General features: G+C 41.4%; 1 protein-coding gene across 1 annotated transcript in view; it reads left to right on the forward strand.

The window, feature by feature from the left end:
* si:dkey-192p21.6 (uncharacterized protein LOC565246 homolog) overlaps positions 1 to 19,454 on the forward strand; it is a 61,593-nt gene that overhangs the window by 27,537 nt on the left and 14,602 nt on the right. Inside the window, exons 8-10 of the mRNA XM_060924768.1 lie at positions 10,006 to 10,082; positions 11,421 to 11,451; positions 11,964 to 12,124. Coding sequence (XP_060780751.1) covers positions 10,006 to 10,082; positions 11,421 to 11,451; positions 11,964 to 12,124 — 269 coding nt within the window. The remainder of the gene's footprint in view (positions 1 to 10,005; positions 10,083 to 11,420; positions 11,452 to 11,963; positions 12,125 to 19,454) is intronic.

Genomic DNA, 19,454 nt, shown 5'->3' on the forward strand with positions numbered 1-19,454 from the left:
ACCCAGGTCCCTGTCGCTGCCAGATGGCTGTTGCCCAAGCTCATGCCTTACCAGCTAACAAGGTTATCACAAAGGCAATCTTGCAGCGATCCGTAGTGTAGGTGGTAGGCTGGAGCTCAAAGGTGAGTTGGCACTGGGTTCGCAAGGTGGAAGAGACAGCGTGGCAGGAGACACTGGAGAGGGAGCAGGTGGTGGAGCAGGAGATGGAGGCAGAGGAGTCAGCTGTGCCAGGGTTTTCCCAATTTGCTGAAGCAGTACCTCATGACGAGCAAGGGCCTCACGTTGGCTTGCAAGTGTATGTCCATGATAGCTCCGAAGCGCGTTAAAGCAGCCATAATTCCCTGAAGGTTGGCTGGGTAGACAGTTGTCGAAGCCTCTGCTGAGTCGGTCATGACGGAGTCTTTCTTTCTGTTAGGGTTTTGCTGGGAATCAAACCCAGGTCGCTGGTGTAGTGATCCAGCAAACCCCCACTAGGCCACCAGGGGAATGACTCAAGTGCAGAGGCGTGAGGCGAAAGTAGAGTAGCAAAAAACAGTTTATTTACAATGCAAAAAATCCAAAAAGTATAATCCAAAACGCTCAGAAGATATAAGGAAAAAATAAAAAATCCAAAAGTTCAAAGTCAATACAAAAGCCAATAACCAGAAAAGAAGGGGTAAAAATCCAAACACTCAGAAGATCCAAAAAGTCAAAAACAAAATCCACAAAGTCCAAAAGAAAGCAAAAATACAAAGAACACAAGGACATAGGCAAGGCACACGGGACAGAGGTAACTAGCACTAAACAGCATAGAAAAAAGACTCCGTGACTAGAGACCAAACTGAGGGAGTATAAATACACAAACTAAATAGAACACAGGTGACAATAATGAGGACTAGGCGGGGCACAAGGCACATGGAAACACAAAACACAACACACAGAAACAATAGCGGCCTCTAGCAGTCAAAACAAACATGACGACAAAAAAGGAATGATAGCGGCCTCTAGAGGCCAACAAAGTCCAAGTCCTAACAAAAGCTACACTGGAGTGGTTTAAAAGGAAACATTTGAATGTCTTGGAATGGCCTAATCAAAGCTCGGACCTCAATCCAATTGAAAATCTGGCATAACCTGAAGATTGCTGTACACCAACGCAACCCATCTAACTGGAAAGAGTTGGAGCAGTTTTGTTTTGAGGAATGGGCAAAAATCCCAGTGGCTAGATGTGCTAAGCTAATAGAGACATACCCCAAGAGACTTACAGCTGTAATTGCAGCAAAAGGTGGCTCTACAAAGTATTGACTTTGGGGGGATACCTACAGTGGGGCAAAAAAGTATTTAGTCAGTCACCAATTGTGCAAGTTCTCCCACTTAAAAAGATGAGAGAGGCCTGTAATTTTCATCATAGGTATACCTCAACTATGAGAGACAAAATGAGGGAAAAAAAATCCAGAAAATCACATTGTCTGATTTTTAAAGAATTTATTTGCAAATTATGGTGGAAAATAAGTATTTGGTCAATAACAAAAGTTCATCTCAATACTTTGTTGCATACCCTTTGTTGGCAATGACAGAGGTCAAACGTTTTCTGTAAGTCTTCACAAGGTTTTCACGCACTGTTGCTGGTATTTTGGCCCATTCCTCCATGCAGATCTCCTCTAGAGCAGTGATGTTTTGGGGCTGTCGCTGGGCAACACGGACTTTCAACTCCCTCCAAAGATTTTCTGTGGGGTTGAGATCTGGAGACTGGCTAGGCCACTCCAGGACCTTGAAATGCTTCTTACAAAGCTACTCCTTCGTTGCCCGGATGGTGTGTTTGGGATCATTGTCATGCTGAAAGACCCAGCCACGTTTCATCTTCAATGCCCTTGCTGATGGAAGGAGGTTTTCACTCAAAATCTCACAATACATGGCCCTATTCATTCTTTCCTTTACACGGATCAATCGTCCTGGTCCCTTTGCAGAAAAACAGCCCCAAAGCATGATGTTTCCACCCCCATGCTTCACAGTAGGTATGGTGTTCTTTGGATGCAACTCAGCATTCTTTCTCCTCCAAACACGACAAGTTGAGTTTTTACCAAAAAGTTCTATTTTGGTTTCATCTGACCATATGACATTCTCCCAATCCTCTTCTGGATCATCCAAATGCTCTCTAGCAAACTTCAGACATGTACTGGCTTAAGCAGGGGGACATGTCTGGCACTGCAGGATTTGAGTCCCTGGCGGTGTAGTGTGTTACTGATGGTAGCCTTTGTTACTTTGGTTCCAGCTCTCTGCAGGTCATTCACTAGGTCCCCCCATGTGGTTCTGGGATTTTTGCTCACCGTTCTTGTGATCATTTTGACCCCACGGGGTGAGATCTTGCGTGGAGCCCCAGATCGAGGGAGATTATCAGTGGTCTTGTATGTCTTCCATTTTCTAATAATTGCTCCCACAGTTGATTTCTTCACACCAAGCTGCTTACCTATTGCAGATTCAGTCTTCCCAGCCTGGTGCAGGTCTACAATTTTGTTTCTGGTGTCCTTTGACAGCTCTTTGGTCTTGGCCATAGTGGAGTTTGGAGTGTGACTGTTTGAGGTTGTGGACAGGTGTCTTTTATACTGATAACGAGTTCAAACAGGTGCCATTAATACAGGTAACGAGTGGAGGACAGAGGAGCCTCTTAAAGAAGTTGTTACAGGTCTGTGAGAGCTAGAAATCTTGCTTGTTTGTAGGTGACCAAATACTTATTTTACCGAGGAATTTACCAATTAATTCATTAAAAATCCTACAATGTGATTTCCTGGATTCTTTCCCCCCATTCTGTCTCTCATAGTTGAAGTGTACCTATGATGAAAATTACAGGCCTCTCTCATCTTTTTAAGTGGGAGAACTTGCATGGTGGCTGACTAAATACTTTTTTGCCCCACTGTATGCACACTCCAGATTTCTGTTTTTTTTATCTTAATTATTGTTTGTGTCACAATAAAAAAAAAAAACTCTCTTCACCTTTAAAGTGGTAGGCATGTTGTGTAAATCAAATGGTGCTAACCCCCCAAAAATCCATTTTAATTCCAGCTTGTAATGCGACAAAACAGGACAAACACAAAGGGGGATGAATACTTTTGCAAGACACTGTATATATAATATATATAATTGTACATATGTAATGTAACATATGTAAGTAACTACATGTATATTCATTTATTCACCTCCTTGCATTATGCATACTGTAGACTGTTAGTGTAATGATCAAGCAACAGGAGCTCTGCATCAAAATTGCCGTGGGTGAATTAGACACATCATTTACTTCATGTTCCGAAGCACCAAACATGTAGCTTAACAACCTGAGAAATATTTTGGTAGTATGGAGACCTATAAGCTATGTTATGTTCCCTGTTACAGTTTTATATTATTTATGTATCATATTCAGAATCCAAAGATCAGATTATTTATGGTTATAGCCTTTATATGAAAAGTTCTGCTATTCATTTTCTTGGTGATCAAGAGGTTTAATGTTGCCTACAACTGTTTAAATTTTTTTTGGCTAAGGCCTCTTTTAGAATATAATAAATTTGAGATTTTGCCTTGAATTCTTTCCCTTCCAGGCTGATTTAATATATTGCCTGTCTTGCAATAAGATAAAACTTTCTGCTGAAGACATAAGCATCTGTCATATGAGCAGAGAAGCACTGCAGTCAATTTGCCAGATGTCATTGACATGATGTTGATATAGTACAGTATAACTGGAGACTTTGCAGCCATTTTAATTTTTTAAAAAGGATCTGGGTTTTAATCTTGCCAGTGGAAAGCCTGTTGCCAGTTTTCTCATAATTATGATTAACTGGTTCACTGGGTTTATTCTAGATCTCAGAGAAACAAGTTTAGAGGGTTTATATAGCATATTCAGTTTTTTTTTTTAATCTGATTTAACATTAGCAACACTTAAAATGTGGAAAATCACATTTTTGTTAACTAGCAGAAATGTTTGAGATGCAGATGTGTTGTCGCTGCATGACACAACTGTACAAAATTTTTTTAATTATAAAATGATTATAAAAGGGCGGCACAGTGGTGTAGTGGTTAGCGCTGTCGCCTCACAGCAAGAAGGTCCGGGTTTGAGTCCCGTGGCCGACAAGGGCCTTTCTGTGCGGAGTTTGCATGTTCTCCCCGTGTCCGCGTGGGTTTCCTCCGGGTGCTTCAGTTTCCCCCACAGTCCAAAGACATGCAGGTTAGGTTAACTGGTGACTCTAAATTGATCGTAGGTGTGAATGTGAGTATGAATGGTTGTCTGTGTCTATGTGTCAGCCCTGTGATGACCTGGCGACTTGTCCAGGGTGTACCCTGCCTCTCGCCCGTAGTCAGCTGGGATAGGCTCCAGCTTGCCCGCGACCCTGTAGAACAGGATAAGGCGGCTAGAGATAATGAGATGATTATAAAATTCATGCAGGCAGAAAGGTTAAGAGCATGATATTAAATACAAAAAGGCAGTGTTACTAAATTCAGAATGCACATATAAAATTAAAATGGTTAATTACAGAAAGAGTAACACATTTAAATCTTCATATTGATAAAATAATGATTGATTAGCAAATATGAATCCAAATATTTCTCTCTGTGAATTGCTGTGAGATGGTTTACCACATCACCACTTTAGACCCACAATAGATGAAGGTGGTGAGACATTGTTTGTTTGTTTTTTGGTTTGTTTATTTTTCTTCTGAAACAAATTACAATGACAGGCAGTACAGTGGTGCAGTAGTTAGCACTGTCAAGAAGGTTCTGGGTTTGAGCGTGGCAGCCAATGGGGGACTTTCTCTATAGAGTTTGCATGTTCTCCCCGTGCCTGCGTGGGTTTCCTCTGGGCATTCCGGTTTCCTCAAACAGTCCAAAGACATGCAGATTAGGTCTAACTGGCTACTCTAAATTGCCCACAAGTGTAAATGTGATTTGTTCATCTCTGTGTTAGCCCTGAGATAGACTGATGACCAGATCAGGGAGTACCCTGCTTCTCACCCAAAGTTGGCTGGGATTGGCTCCAGCTTTCCCCATGACCCTGACGGATAGGAGTTATAGATAATTGATGGATGGTTGGAAATTTCAATGATGTAGAATAAAGTTAACATATGAAACCTAGTCATTAAGGCTGGCAGCCCTGGGAATTTGAACCCATGACCTTCTGGTCATTAGCACAGAACCTTAATCACTGAGCTATTACTGCCTAAAATCCTACCACATTTTTGACCCCTTTGCTAGTTTGTGTTTATGACTTAGGAATGTGTTACTTTACTGGTATTTAATATCATGCATAACATTCCAAGCTACACTTAGAATGTGCTAATGTTTCCCCTTAAGCTTGCCATACACTCGCATAAAATGTGCTACGAACTATGTTTTGTTTCAGCTTTATTTCACCTCTGTGTCATTTCTGAAACTTGCCTTAAATTGTAGGTATTCTTGGTATAAATGAGACACTGGCAGACAAAGTTAATTGTTTTTAATCTATCAGAAGTGATTTTCTTCAACATAAAGTGTAGCATTGTGTTAGACACTGAGAAGCATTTAATTAAAATGATAGTCCTATATTCCCAAAATCTGTTTGAGCCGCATCTGGAAAACGACTTAACCTTTGTCTTTGTTACTATGGTTACTAATGGATGGAGTCACAAATTGTGAGTGAGTGTGTATGTGTGTGCCCACGTGTGAGAGAACAAAATTGAGAATGAGCGAGATAGATCTGCAGTACTTAATAGTCCTCTTTGGAAGATGGCATGCGATTAAAATCTTGTATCAGCAGGTTAGGCCTAAAAGGGGCAGTAATGGTCTCTGTTCTGATCTCTTAATTGAATTTCATAAGGAAAAACAAGGGAGGGCCAGTACAGATACAGTAAGCTTGATCACGGAGTCTATTCTGGGGTTTTTCTCTGATCACTTTGTGGTACTTAAAAAGAGTCCGATGGACAAATTCCAGAGAGAACGAACCACACCATAATCTTGACACTGAAAGGTTTACACTTGAGGTATTATTGGTTGTGTTCTAATGGCGGATATAATGTGTACAGAGAATATGCATGTAAGCAAAACATGCATTTTTGGGAAGCAGGGAAGAAGCCTAGAAATGAACTGTGCTAATTTAGTGTAGTGTTCACTACCCTGCCACTTGGGCAGCTTGTACTAAGCTGCATGTCTTTAATAAATTACAGCAGAGAGCTTTAGTCAGCATTTCTGAGGTGAGGAGATTCAGAGGGCGAGCATTCATTTCCTGAGTGATTTATAATACATAGATTGCATTACCTTGCAGTACATTTTTCACACAATATATATAAAACATAAGCTTCTATCTGAAACCTTCAAATCTGAAATACGACAGTATCATGTTTATTACTTTCCACCAGCAATTGAACAATTGAACATTATACTTGTAGGCATTTTTGAAAGACGGATGAATCCTTTCACCAACTGAGTTTTGCCTGATGTTTTGTTGGGAGCATTTATGCATGTTTGCGCATTACATCACTCTCAGTTTAAGCCACAATCAAGCAGTTCAGACCAACAAAGTGGCAGATGGGGAGTTGTTGAAAGCACTAAAAGCAGCGGTTTGGAGCCTGTTTTTCTTTGAAAAATTCATAGATGGTAGAAGACAATCAGATTTGAAACTCTGTAAATGTATTGATTTTGCATCAATATCAGATAATAGCTAGAAAAACCTAACATTTTGGCTCACAGTGGTGCTATCATATTTTTAAAAATGAAGCATCATAAATGGGGTTAACTTTGGCACTAATACCATTTTACAGGCTTCACTTTTCATTATACATATGATGTAAACACTTTTGTTATAAACATTTATACTTTCACCCTTAAGAAGATTCATAGTTATAGATATTGGGCGGCATGGTGGTGTAGTGGTTAGCACTATCACCTCACAGCAAGAGGTCCTAGGTTTGAGCCTAGCGGCCGGCAAGGGCCTTTCTGTGTGGAGTTTGCATGTTCTCCCCGTGTCTGCGTGGGTTTCCTCTGGGTGCTCTGGTTTCCCCCACAGTCCAAAGACATGCAGGTTAGGCTAATTGGTGGCTCTAAATTGACCGTAGGTGTGAGTGTGAATGGTTTTGTCTCTGTGTCAGCCCTGCAATAACCTGGTGACTTGTCCAGGGTGTACCCCGCCTCTCGCCCATAGTCAGCTAGGATAGGCTCCAGCTTGCCTGCGACCCTGTAGAACAGGATACTGTAAGTGGCTACAAATAATGGATGGATGGATGGATTATAGATTTTTAACAGTTATTCCACGAAATTGAGTCAGATGTGAGCTGATAGCCAATGAGCCATGTCGCGTCGAGTCAGCTATAAACCATATACAATGAGCTTGAGTGGAATAACTATTTTATTATATCCACATACCCTGGATTTTGAGAAACGGAGCATTATTATTTTTATTTTTTGCAAATTCAATAAATTAAAAAAAAAACTATACAAAACTTTTTATACAAAACTTCTGACAAAATAATTTTCACTTCAAATGTAAACAAACCAGCAAAATTACAGTAGCAGTTTATGAAAAATACTATAATTCTTGAAAAATAAAAAAAGATGTTTTTATCAAATACTTTTATTCCATATTTTGTTGTGTATTTTGGGGGGTTTTGTTTTCAAGTGGAGTCTTTATTTCATCCTCGGATGGTTCAGTAACACAGTCCGCCAGTTTTGTTTCTTCTTTTTTTGGTGGTTTGGCGCCACTGACTGGACTGGAGCGTGGAACAGGAGATATTTAATTTTTTTTTTTTTTTTTGGGGGGGGGGTATTCTTTTATTTAGCTATTTCTGTTTCTTTTAAATACTTGATAACAAAGTGATATATCTGACTTGATGCACTCCGCCATTTTGTTTTTCTCTGGTCATGGTATATGAGTGGATATCCTAGTCGTAGAGTAGCCAATCGGAGCACGTGACTGCTCATATCCAGTGAATGTGGATAGAATAAATACAGATATACACAGTCAGAAAGACTTTATTTGGACAGTCTGACTCAGATACTCTTAAAATGGTCAACAAATCTTTTAACAATGTTTATTTCATACACTGGGTAATACTGGGTACAAGGTGGGAGTATTCACCCTAGATGAGACGCCAGTTCATGTGCATAAGGACAGGGCCACATGCACACACATTCACACCTAAAACCAATTTAGCTTAGCTTGGACTGGATTTGAAATTGTGACAGCAATAGTCATTTTGAATATTTACTGAAAATCAACATCCAAACCTGGACTATCCAATAACAAAAGTGACAAGTTGATATGGATGTGTTTTTGCATGTTTTATAGTGTCTAAAATAGACTATGCCCAATGCAAATATTAATATTTTTATTAAATGCAAGTGCTGGAACCTACTTTATATACAGTTAATATAAAAATTCTACACACCTTTATCAGTTTAAGCTGCAAGTTTTGTGTGTGGGGGGGGACTAAACCAAGATATCTCATTTCACATTGTTTTTTCACCTTTAATGTGATATAGCAACCAGCAAAATCCAAGTGAAAAATAAATAGAAATGCTTTAGGCAAGACAAAGAAACAACCTACAATAACTTGGTTGCACAAGTGTATGCACCCGTTGGCTAGTACTTTTTTTGTTAAAGTACTTTTTGCTCGTAATACAGTGCTTATTCTATTTGTGTAAGTGTTTACTACCTTAGCCCATCTTGCTTTGGCAATTTTATTTCACGCTTCCTTGCAAAAATGCTCTAGTTCTATCAAATTGTGAGGGGATCTCCTGTGCACAGCCTTTAACAAGTTATTACATTGGTTTTCTATAGGATTTAGACCTGGGGCCTGACTGGAACATTGATCATCTTCTGAAGCCATTCCTTTGCTAACTTGGATTTCTGCTTTGGGTTGTTATCATGGTGGAAAGTGAAAATTTTCTTCATCTTCAGCTGCCTAACAGAGGCCTGCAGGTTTTATTTTAAACGAGATTAGCCATCTGACTCCATAGCCCATACATGTGAAGAACACGAGTTTGTTTTTGTTTGTTTGTTTGTTTGTTTGTTTGTTTGTTTGTTTCATATGCAGAAAACAGTAGTTGCCAGATTTTCCTGTAGCTCCTTTCATGTTGTTGTAGGCCTCTTGGCAGCCTCCCTGATAAGTTTTCGTCTTGTCCTTTTGTCAATTTTGGAGGTATGTCCCGTTCTTGGTAATGTCACTGTGGTGCCCTGCACTGTGGTTTTTTTTAAATTAAAAAAAAAAATTTTAATTAAAAAATGTAAGTAACCTGGTTGCCTTAAAATTTTGAGTTCATTAAAACTCGTATAGTAAGTTAGCGTAATGAGGCAATCAAGCTGCATTGTGCTAACTTATTATATGAGTTTCAACAAACTTGAAATTTTAAGGCAACCAAATTAATCACTTTAAGTTAATGCAACAAATAATTTTTTACAGTGTGTTTTCTCTACTTGTTGAAGATAAATGTCACAGTATTCCGGGGAACATGTACTGTTTTGAATATTCTTTTGTGCCCCTCTCCTGATCGGTACCTTTCAACAATGAGATCCTTTACATGCATTGTACAAGACCATGGCTTCAGCGGTCCGATGAAACCAAGATGATCAAGAAAATCCCACAGAAAGAGCTGATCTTTATTTGGGGTTAATCAGAATCACTTCACTTATGACAGGTGTATAATAATCACATTTTGAACATGAGCACAGGTACATTCCACATTATAAAAGGGTCTGCACACTTGTTCAGTCAGGATATTGTTTTTGTTTGTTTGTTTGTTAACATTTCTTTGTTTTTCACTTTTTTTGGTTGCTATATCACTTTAAAGGTGTGAGAAGACATGATTTATCTTGGTTTAATTTTTTTATATTACAAAACCCTGCTATTTTGACAAGGGTGTGTAGACTTTTTATATCCAATGTAGGCCTAACCATGAAGCTGAAAATATACAGTCATTCATAGTCACATACTGCAGTTAAAAATAAGGTGATGATGATCTGTGTGTGTGTGTGTGTGTGTGTGTGTGTGTGTGTGTGTGTTCATATGTTTGTAGCTTCTCTATAACCCTTATGGTGTTTGTGAACTATGGAGGTGGAAGATACTGGTTCTTTCAGCATGCACCATGGAATGGTTAAGTATTATGAGAAAGTATGATGATATAGATGGATGAATATGTGCACCAAGCCATCTTAGGTTACTCTTTAAGAAGTCAAATTCATCATCACATTTGTACACTCATAAACAAGACAAATTTCAGTCCTTATAATGTACGTGACAGTTTTCATCTACGCTAGCTTTCATCATTGTCTTTTAATGCAATGTGCGGACTTTATCTATTTAAAAGCACTGATGTACACTTCAAAAGCACTGTAGCATTGGTAAACGCTATTTAAGCACTGTAGTGATGGTGCACGCTATTTAAATACAGTGCAGTAATACCGTACAGTATTTAAAAGTGCAGTAGTGATGGTGTATCCTTTGTAAATGCACTGTAAGATGGTGAACACTATTTAAAAACACTGCAGTGACGATGTACACTATAAACACTAGTAATGGTGTACGTAATTTAAAAGCACTGTGGTGATGTATGCTAATTATAAGCACTGTAGTGATTTAAATGCACTGCGGTGAAGATGTACACCATTTAAAAGCATTGTAGTGATGGCATAACCTTTGTGTTAGCACTGCTGTAATGGTTTACGCTTTTTAAAAGCAATTGAGATTTATGCTATTGAACTGCAAAGCCAATATGATTCTACAATCATGGCTTGGGTTTCAGTTTGCCCTGATTTCCTGACCTGTAGTAAATATTATACTTGCTAGGAATGCCCATGTCATTGATACTTCCCTTTATCTAGTGATTTATCTAGTGAAGTCATGGTTTCCCTCAGAATTTAAAAAAACAAAGTTGACTGAATGGAAACAAAATGGAAAAATGTTTTTATATTGGACAGATTATCACTGTCATCTTCCTCTTCTCCTCCTTATACCTTTCCTTCTACTTCTCCTCCTCCACCTGCTTCATCACATCTTCTTTATCGATGGCTGTCCACTTCTAATCAGAGGTTTGCCCTGAAGATAAATATCACTGATCGTCCTCACAGGAGGCAGCTTGGGATGCAAGTTTAATTTTTAATGGGGATCATTACAAAGTGCATCTGCAGCAGTAGTCACAGATGAACTCCGTGTAACCTCCCTGTATACGTTTTAGCACTAACAACACAAACATTCTCTGAGTAACACCATGCAGTTACAGTAGATAGAAGTGATCATAGGAATATCGTTCCTGTTTGATTCCTCTAGATAGTTGGTCTGATTGTAATTCTTTTAGTAACAGGATGATGCATGCTGTTCCCAGCATTCCATCATTTTGCTTTATTCACGTGTGTGTGTGTGTGTGTGTGTGTGTGTGTGTGTGTGTGTGTGTGTGTGTGTGTGTGTGTGTGTGTGTTTCTTTGTGTTTCGCAGGCCTTACCATAGCTGATCTTGTGATGCCCTGGTAAGCTTCCAGCAAGTACTTAATAAATCAATACAGAATGATTACCTTCCATTTTCTGATTATATGGAAGATGTGGAATAACTTCCTGAAGCTAAATCTCTCTTCAAAATGATTCAATTCTAGAACTTTTTTGACACTGCAGTATGGTACACACACCACCCATTAATCCATCTTTCTCCACTGGTACATTAAGCCTGAAACACTGAAATAAAGGCCAGTTTCTTGGTGCAGGAAAACCAAGCATTTTGCCATGCACTAATTTTAAATGTATTAAATGAAGAATAAGAAATAGTACTTCTAGCACTTCAGGATAGTCTATATTGCAATACTTTGTAGCTTTCATCCATTTCAAATAATGCACAAAATATTGAATATCAAACAATGGATTAATATGCAGGAGAGAAATTAAAAAAAGCTGCATTATCCTGTTGCCAGTACTGAAACAGGACAGCTTTTGTGGTAGCAAGTACATGCAGTCAATGTAAAGAATAAATTCTGTTCTTTTTGGCCAGGTTTGTATTCATCATAGGAACATCTGTAATGTTAGCATTTAGCTCCATGCGAAGAAAAGGTGTGACAAGACTCCAACTTTTGCGCAAGCTGAGCTGGAGAACAGTGGTGCTGATGCTTATTGGGTTCTGTTTCATTAACTACAGCCCCAGAGATGGTTTATGTGAGTAACATAAAAGCATAATCCAATACACTCATAAACCATTTAATTAAAAACACCGGCAAACCTTCACATAATTATTCAATCATCCATTCATGTGGCAGCAGTGCATTGCATAAAATCATGCAGATAGTACAGGCCAGTTAATGTTCAAAGCAAACCTCAGAATGGGGGAAAATGTGATCTCAGTGACTGCAGCATGGTTGTTGGTGCCAGATGACCTGGTTTAAATATTTCCAAAACTGCTGATCTCTTGACATTTTAACACAATATCTAGTCTCCACAGAATGGTGCAAGAAAGAAATCACTTCCCTGGACCTTGTTGATGAGAGACGTCATATTGGTTCAAGCTATTAGGAAGGCTATAGTAACTCAAACAACCACTCTTTTCAACCATGGCGAGCAGAAAAGCATCTCCAAAAGCACAACTTGATCCTTGTGGCTACAACAGCAGAAGACCACATTAGGTTCCTCTCCTGTTAGTGGGGCATAATTTAGCATAAATTAATTCTCCAGCTCCCAGTACATACATCAGTCTGTCCGTCCGTCCATCCATCCATTATCTGTAGCCGCTTATCCTGTTCTACAAGGTCGCAGGCAAGCTGGAGCCTATCCCAGCTGTCTATGGGCGAGAGGTGGGGTACACCCTGGACAAGTCGCCAGGTTATTGCAGGCTCCCAGTACATTTCATCTCATTATCTCTAGCCGCTTTATCCTGTTCTACAGGGTCGCAGGCAAGCTGGAGCCTATCCCAGCTGACTACAGGCGAAAGGCGGGGTACACCCTGGACAAGTCGCCAGGTCATCACAGGGCTGACACATAGACACAGACAACCATTCACACTCACATTCACACCTACGGTCAATTTAGAGTCACCAGTTAACCTAACCTGCATGTCTTTGGACTGTGGGGGAAACCGGAGCACCCGGAGGAAACCCACGCGGACACGGGGAGAACATGCAAACTCCACACAGAAAGGCCCTCGCCGGCCATGGGGCTCGAACCCGGACCTTCTTGCTGTGAGGCGACAGCGCTAACCACTACACCACCGTGCCGCCCGGCTCCCAGTACATTTCCATCAAATAATGATAGACATATACAGTCCTTGAATCACATTGATTCAGTCCAGGTATGGAATAGTGGAAGATTCCTGAGGAGCCCTTTTCCTGTGATATAGCATAGTATAAATGTCATGTTCTCAAACACTGTATAATACATATAGTGTAAATGTCACAGTTTCAGATTGTCTGTCTTAAAATACCTTCACGCAAGGCACCAAGCTTAAATGTGAGGCACTGTGCAGTGTAATACTAATACAAGACTAACTACAATACGATACTAATACAAGACTCACTGTTTAACAGTCTGCAGAATGTTATTTCTGAAGACTGTGCTATACATCTGTTCAGCAAAATAGAATGAACAAGAGAATATCTGTCAGTATTAAAATAAAGTTTGATAACATGTATAGAACAGGATCTAAAAGGACCAGTGTGACCATGTTAACCCCTGATATTGAGGAAGTAAGAAAAGCAGTCAGGTTGCTGCTTGTACATTAGCTGCACTAATGTAGCTGTTTGTGTAGATGTATTTGTAACTAGGTTAAACAAAATATTGTTATACTTTCCAGTGGCAATCATATCAGGGGACCACTAACAGAGGTGCACAGTGCAAAAGCAAGGCCTGCTTTAATGCTCAATTAAGAGCGATAGAGTTTCACAGTGCCAGCTGGACATTTTTCTATGGCGCTTATGTGTAATAGAATTATAGCTTTTACCATAAACAGTAGAATTCACCCACTTTTATTGGATACCTGAATAGTCACGCTTATCTAATGCCTGAATACTTCATGTAAATTCCGAATATTCAAGCTATTGCTTTCGATTCAAACATCACATGAGCATAGTATGGGGTTGCTGATCCAATGATTTGTTTTCCTCTCAGACCCAGTTCATTCAAAGATGCATGGCTAGGGGCTTGATTTACAGAAAAGCAATAATGGTACCATAAGCATTATTACAGAACAGAAGCCCAGTGGACATTCATCAAGTTGCTGGCAGTTACATATCTCCCAGCCAATAACAGGGAGCATGGTCTATCGCAGAGATGTACTTGTCTGATCACTTCCTGACTATATATATTTATCAAATTAATATATCAAAATAAAAATGTTATCTGTGTTCCCAGACGTATTTGCCCAGATGAAAAAACATTTCAATAAACATTATATCAAATGCATCCTAAGGGGAATGTGCCATTCTGGCCATTTGTGTGGAAAAAAAATCATTTAATAATAATAATAATAATTAGACTGCATTTCTGCAGAGAAAATGCAGTGTGCTTGCTGAGCTGTAGCAGAACAGCTAGCATGCTAAAAGCTAGCATGCCAACATGCTAATGCCAACATGCTAACAACTAGCATGTTAACAGTTAGCATACTAACATACTAACATGCTAAAAGCTAGCATGTTAACATGTTAATGCTAACATGGTAATAGATAACATGCTAATAGATAACATGCTAACAGCTAGCATTCTAACATGCTAATGATTAACATGCTATTTGTTAAAATTCTAACATTTTAAGGCTAATATGCTGACAGCTATCTTGCTAACAGCTAACATGCTAATGGCTAGTATGTTATCTTTTAGCATGCTAACACGCTTAGGGTGACATGCTAACAGTTAGCATGCTATCATGCTCAGACGAACTCGCTAACAGCAAACATGTGAACTCTGCATACTACCATGTTAATCCTAACATGTTAACAGCTCTCATGATAACGTGCTAATGGTGAACATGCTAACAACTTGCGAGCTAACAGCCGGCATGATATCGTAATGGGTAACATGCTAACAGCTAGCATGGTAACACGTGAATGCTTATATGCTAATTGCTATCGTGTGCGCGTGTAAGTATTCCTAATAAAGTGGCCATTGAGTTGAAGTTGATTTGCTGTCAAAGTCTCAAATGAGCAGATCCTTGCCAAATGCATCATCACCTATGGGGGAAGGGAGGAATGACTCAGTCAAGCTTCCATTGATTAGCGGCAAAATGGAGAAAAAATGGACGGATGAAAGGCAAGACAAAGACAAGTGTGGGTCAGAACCGATATCATGTGTGTGTGACGGGTGATTTGGCCTGAGGTGCCATATGAAGTTTGGTGGATGTGGGGTGGGTGGCATGGTGGTGTAGTGGTTAGCGCTGTCGCCTCACAGCAAGAAGGTCCAGGTTCGAGCCCCGTGGCCGGCGAGGGCCTTTCTGTGAGGAGTTTGCATGTTCTCCCCGTGTCCACGTGGGTTTCCTCTGGGTGCTCCGGTTTCCCCCACAGTCCAAAGACATGCAGGTTAGGTTAACTGGTGACTCTAAATTGACCGTAGGTGTGAATGTGAGTGTGAATGGTTGTCTGTGTCTATGTGTCAGCCCTGTGATGACCTGGCAACTTGTCCAGGGTGTACCCCGCCTTTTGCCCGTAGTCAGTTGGGATAGGCTCCAACTTGCCTGCGACCCTGTAGAAGGATAAAGCGGCTAGAGATAATGGATGTGTGGTGAAGTGTTACTGAGCAAAACTCCATTCATTTGAATGGGGCCAAAAATCAATGGAAGCCTATGGAGGTAAAAAGAGATGCGTGAAAACCAAGGAAAAGACGAGTGCAGGTTTCAGATGAGGGGATGGATCTGTGCGGGGATTTGGCCTGAGGCATCAAGTGAAGTTTCTTGAAGTTTGGTCACTTGGTTAAAAAAATTGATGGAGAGTGAAAGTTTTTCTCCTGAAACACCATTCATTTTCAATGGGGCCAAAAATCAATGCAAGCCTATGGAGGAAAAAGGGATGAGCAAAAAGAAAGGAAAAATGAGTGCGGGTCAGAACCGATTGCATGTATGTGTCGGGGGAGTTGGCCTGAAGTATCACATGAGGTTTGGTGCATCTGCGATGGAGCGTGTCCAAGTAGGACAATTCGATTCATGAGCCCTATTCATTCTCTGTGGGAAAAAAACAAAATAAAAATGACAAGAACAAGAGAACGGGCATGTTGATCCAAAAGCTGTATACAAGTACACTACACCACTTCGGGCCAGACGTCTCAGATTTGGAACAGTGTCTCTATCTTGAACGCCCTAGGAGGAGTAGTGGATCAAAAAAACGTGTCGGAATAAGGCAGAATAAGTAAACTTAAGAAGAACAGGCAAGGCTGCTGTGTGCTTGAGCAAGCACACTAATAATAATAATAATAATAATAATTTATTATTATTATGTGTTGGTGTTCTTCCTGCTTGGAATCTTTGTCTGCTGCAACTCTGCTGGTGCACACTGGGTCAGCTGCAGAGTTGTCAGTTGGAGCCACTGTTCACTGCTGTTTCACCCACTGTCAAGTACATCTCCCACTGGGGGGGGTGTGCAGTGGCCAGTTGGGGACGTCTCACCGCCACCCCCTGCAGCTTCCCTTATTGGGGTGTTGAACCCCAGAAAATGTCCCTCCTCTGTAGCCACAACCAGTAGCTTGACTTCTCAGCCTCTCCTCTCAAGTCTTTGATGGCCCTCTGAAGGCTCGCCCCATCATATGAGCAGCACAGAGAAGTTGGTTTACTGGTTTGCCGACAAAGCCCCTGCTTCCTGCTTGGGTGATTTGAGGTTCAGTCAACCTGCGTATACTCTGCTGCCAGTGCAGAGAACTTGAGCCATTTGAACTCATGGGCTGTTGGTATCCCCTCCTCCCAAGGGATGATGATACAGACCTTCTTGGCAGCTGTGGACCACATCACAACATTTGGTCTGAGAGTTATTTGTGTGATCTCTGGTGGTAAAACTAGCTGCTTGCTGAGGTCAACATGCATTTCTCATGCCTTTCCTGGAGTAAGCAGAGATGGTGTCTTTCCTGCTGCTGGCTTCTATTCTGTTGGTTCTCTCTTGGCTTGACAAAGGGAACAAGCGGTCGATGGTGACCGGAGGAGTTGTTTGCCCCCCACCCTGCACTTCTCTGACAGCTCTGCCAGCATCCTCAGCACCTGGTTGTGCCACCATCAGTGCCACTGGAAGTGCCCCTGCACCAGTACAACCTTGCACCCTCACAGGATGTGCTGGAGACTTGTGTTGCTGCATAGCAGGCACTTGTCTTCACTCCTAAATCACTGGGAGAGTTTTCAGAGGCATGGAAGGGTGTCAAGCTGCCCTTATCAAGAAGCTGAGCCGTCCTTGCAGAGTTTGCCAGGTATTTGCTCAGCTGATGCCTCTGCTTGTGGTGGCCTCATAGCATGGCCCTGGGACACTGCCTTGATGGGGTAATGCTCCTGCTCCACCTGTGTAATCTCCTCCATGATCACTGTCTTCCTCTGCTCCCTTGTGGCTTTGGACCAGAAATGTGCATCTTCTCCTCAGCCCAGTCCTGCCCAACTGTGTTACATTCTTCCCAGAACTTTTTTGTGCTGCAACATGCTGATGGCTTGGTCCACCTCTGCCTGTGCCCTCCATCTGCACCCTGTGTGGACATCCACCTTTGTGCTCCTTATCAGCTGGTTCATAGATTCCCTTTGCTCAAACACAAACCGGCTTTTCTCTTGCCTGTATCCAAGGCTGATGGATTTCAGTGGAAGTTGCAACACTCTTGCCAAGAAGGCCTGAGTCAGAGAAGCAGCAGGGGAGACTCAACCACTTCCTAATGTAAGTGTAGGAGATGCCATCCATCCTTTGGCGACTGATGATGGAATTTCACACACTTTCGGTGGCCACATTACGCACTGGTAAAGTGTGAACTGGTAACACCACACCTTATATTTCCCTGGGAACTGGCTGCTGTCAATCCTTGTCAGTCCAATTTTTGCCAGCTGCATCTGTGCCAACCTCCTCAACTGTCTGTCAGAGAGCTCTGAAGTGTACTGTCTTCTAAGGTTTCAGACAAGTTGCTCCACCAGCCATGGAATTTCCTCTCCTCCTGTGACAAACACTGTTCTATCATTTCTCACTCCTTTCCCAATTGAAAGGCTCTGTGGCTTTGAAGGCTTGATCTTCATCTTTGCCAATGTCATCAGCTCACTAAGGTGCTTGAGGAGCCTTGCTATGCATGGGGCTGTCTGTAAGATGCTTGTGACATCCATATAACTTCTCAGAGGAGGGAGTCTTTCATCCAATGGTATACTCAGGCCTCTGACTACTTTCCTGGCTCCAATGGGCATTATCTCTAGGGTGCCTATGAAGAGTATGGGAGAGATGGCACATCCCATGGCAATGTCCACTTCCAGTTGTTGCCATCCTGTTGTAAAGCCTTGCTGTAGGCATTTGCCAAGTTGAGCCACACCACATGTAGGTCAGCACTTTCCCTTTTGACATGTTGTATTTGCTCCCAGATCATAGAGGACTGTTCAGTACATCCCAGCAAGCCTGGGAGTCCAGCCTTTTGGCAACTTGTCAATATAGCCACTGTTCTTGAAGAAGTTGGTCATCCTTCTAGCCAGCACTGAGAAGATCTTTCCTTCCATGTTCAACAAGGCAATACTTCTGAACTGGCTGATGGTGGTGGGAATGAAGACCCCGTTTGCCTGTTGTCATTTTGATGGGATCATCTGGTTCTTCCACACAGTCCTCTTAAGCTTCCACAGGATCTTTACTGTTTGGGGCAGTTCTTGTACAGCTTGAAGGGGAGCCTGTTTGATCCTGGCACTGAAACTAATCTACCCCTTTTGATGACCTCTCCAATCTTGCACAGTCTTGGCATGGAGGTGTCAAAGGGGATGCTTGGTGGTGATGGGCATGGCACATGCCCTGGTGAGCTCAATGAGGTATTTTTGGCTGTGTCTGTGTATTGGCCCTTGATGTACTTCTCCTGTTCATTCTTGGAGATGTCTAGCCTTCCACTTTGTTTTTAAACAAGCAGCTTGTGAGCATACTTGAAAGGATCCTTGAAGAAGTCTCTTCTTTCCTTTTCTTTTCCTCTGCCTCCTGATTCAGTCTACTCAGCACAGCTTGGCAAGCCTTTGCTTGAGCTCATCCCACAGCACCTTCAGGCTGGCTTTGTCTTCTGGGGCTGCTTTCCTCCACCTCTTGTGCAGCTGGTGTCTGTAAAAGCTCCTTGATCTGTTTCTCCTGCCTTCCTTTCTGTCTCAGGGCTGTGGCTCACATGACTGTAATTTGCTGACCGTTACATATCTCCCAAACCTTCCTCTGCACTCCTCATATATGATGTTCAGTTTGCACTCAACTTTCCCTCACAAAGAGTGCTCCAAGACTCCACTCAGGTGTTTATTGAGTCTGTGCCTTTCCTCTTGATTATTTACCTTTTGGCCAATTGATTTTGTTGCACCTTTCTTGTTTGTTTAGACTGGTATACTGGTTGTGTG

The sequence above is a fragment of the Neoarius graeffei genome, chromosome 7, assembly GCF_027579695.1.
Source record: "Neoarius graeffei isolate fNeoGra1 chromosome 7, fNeoGra1.pri, whole genome shotgun sequence".
Classification (NCBI taxonomy): domain Eukaryota; kingdom Metazoa; phylum Chordata; class Actinopteri; order Siluriformes; family Ariidae; genus Neoarius; species Neoarius graeffei.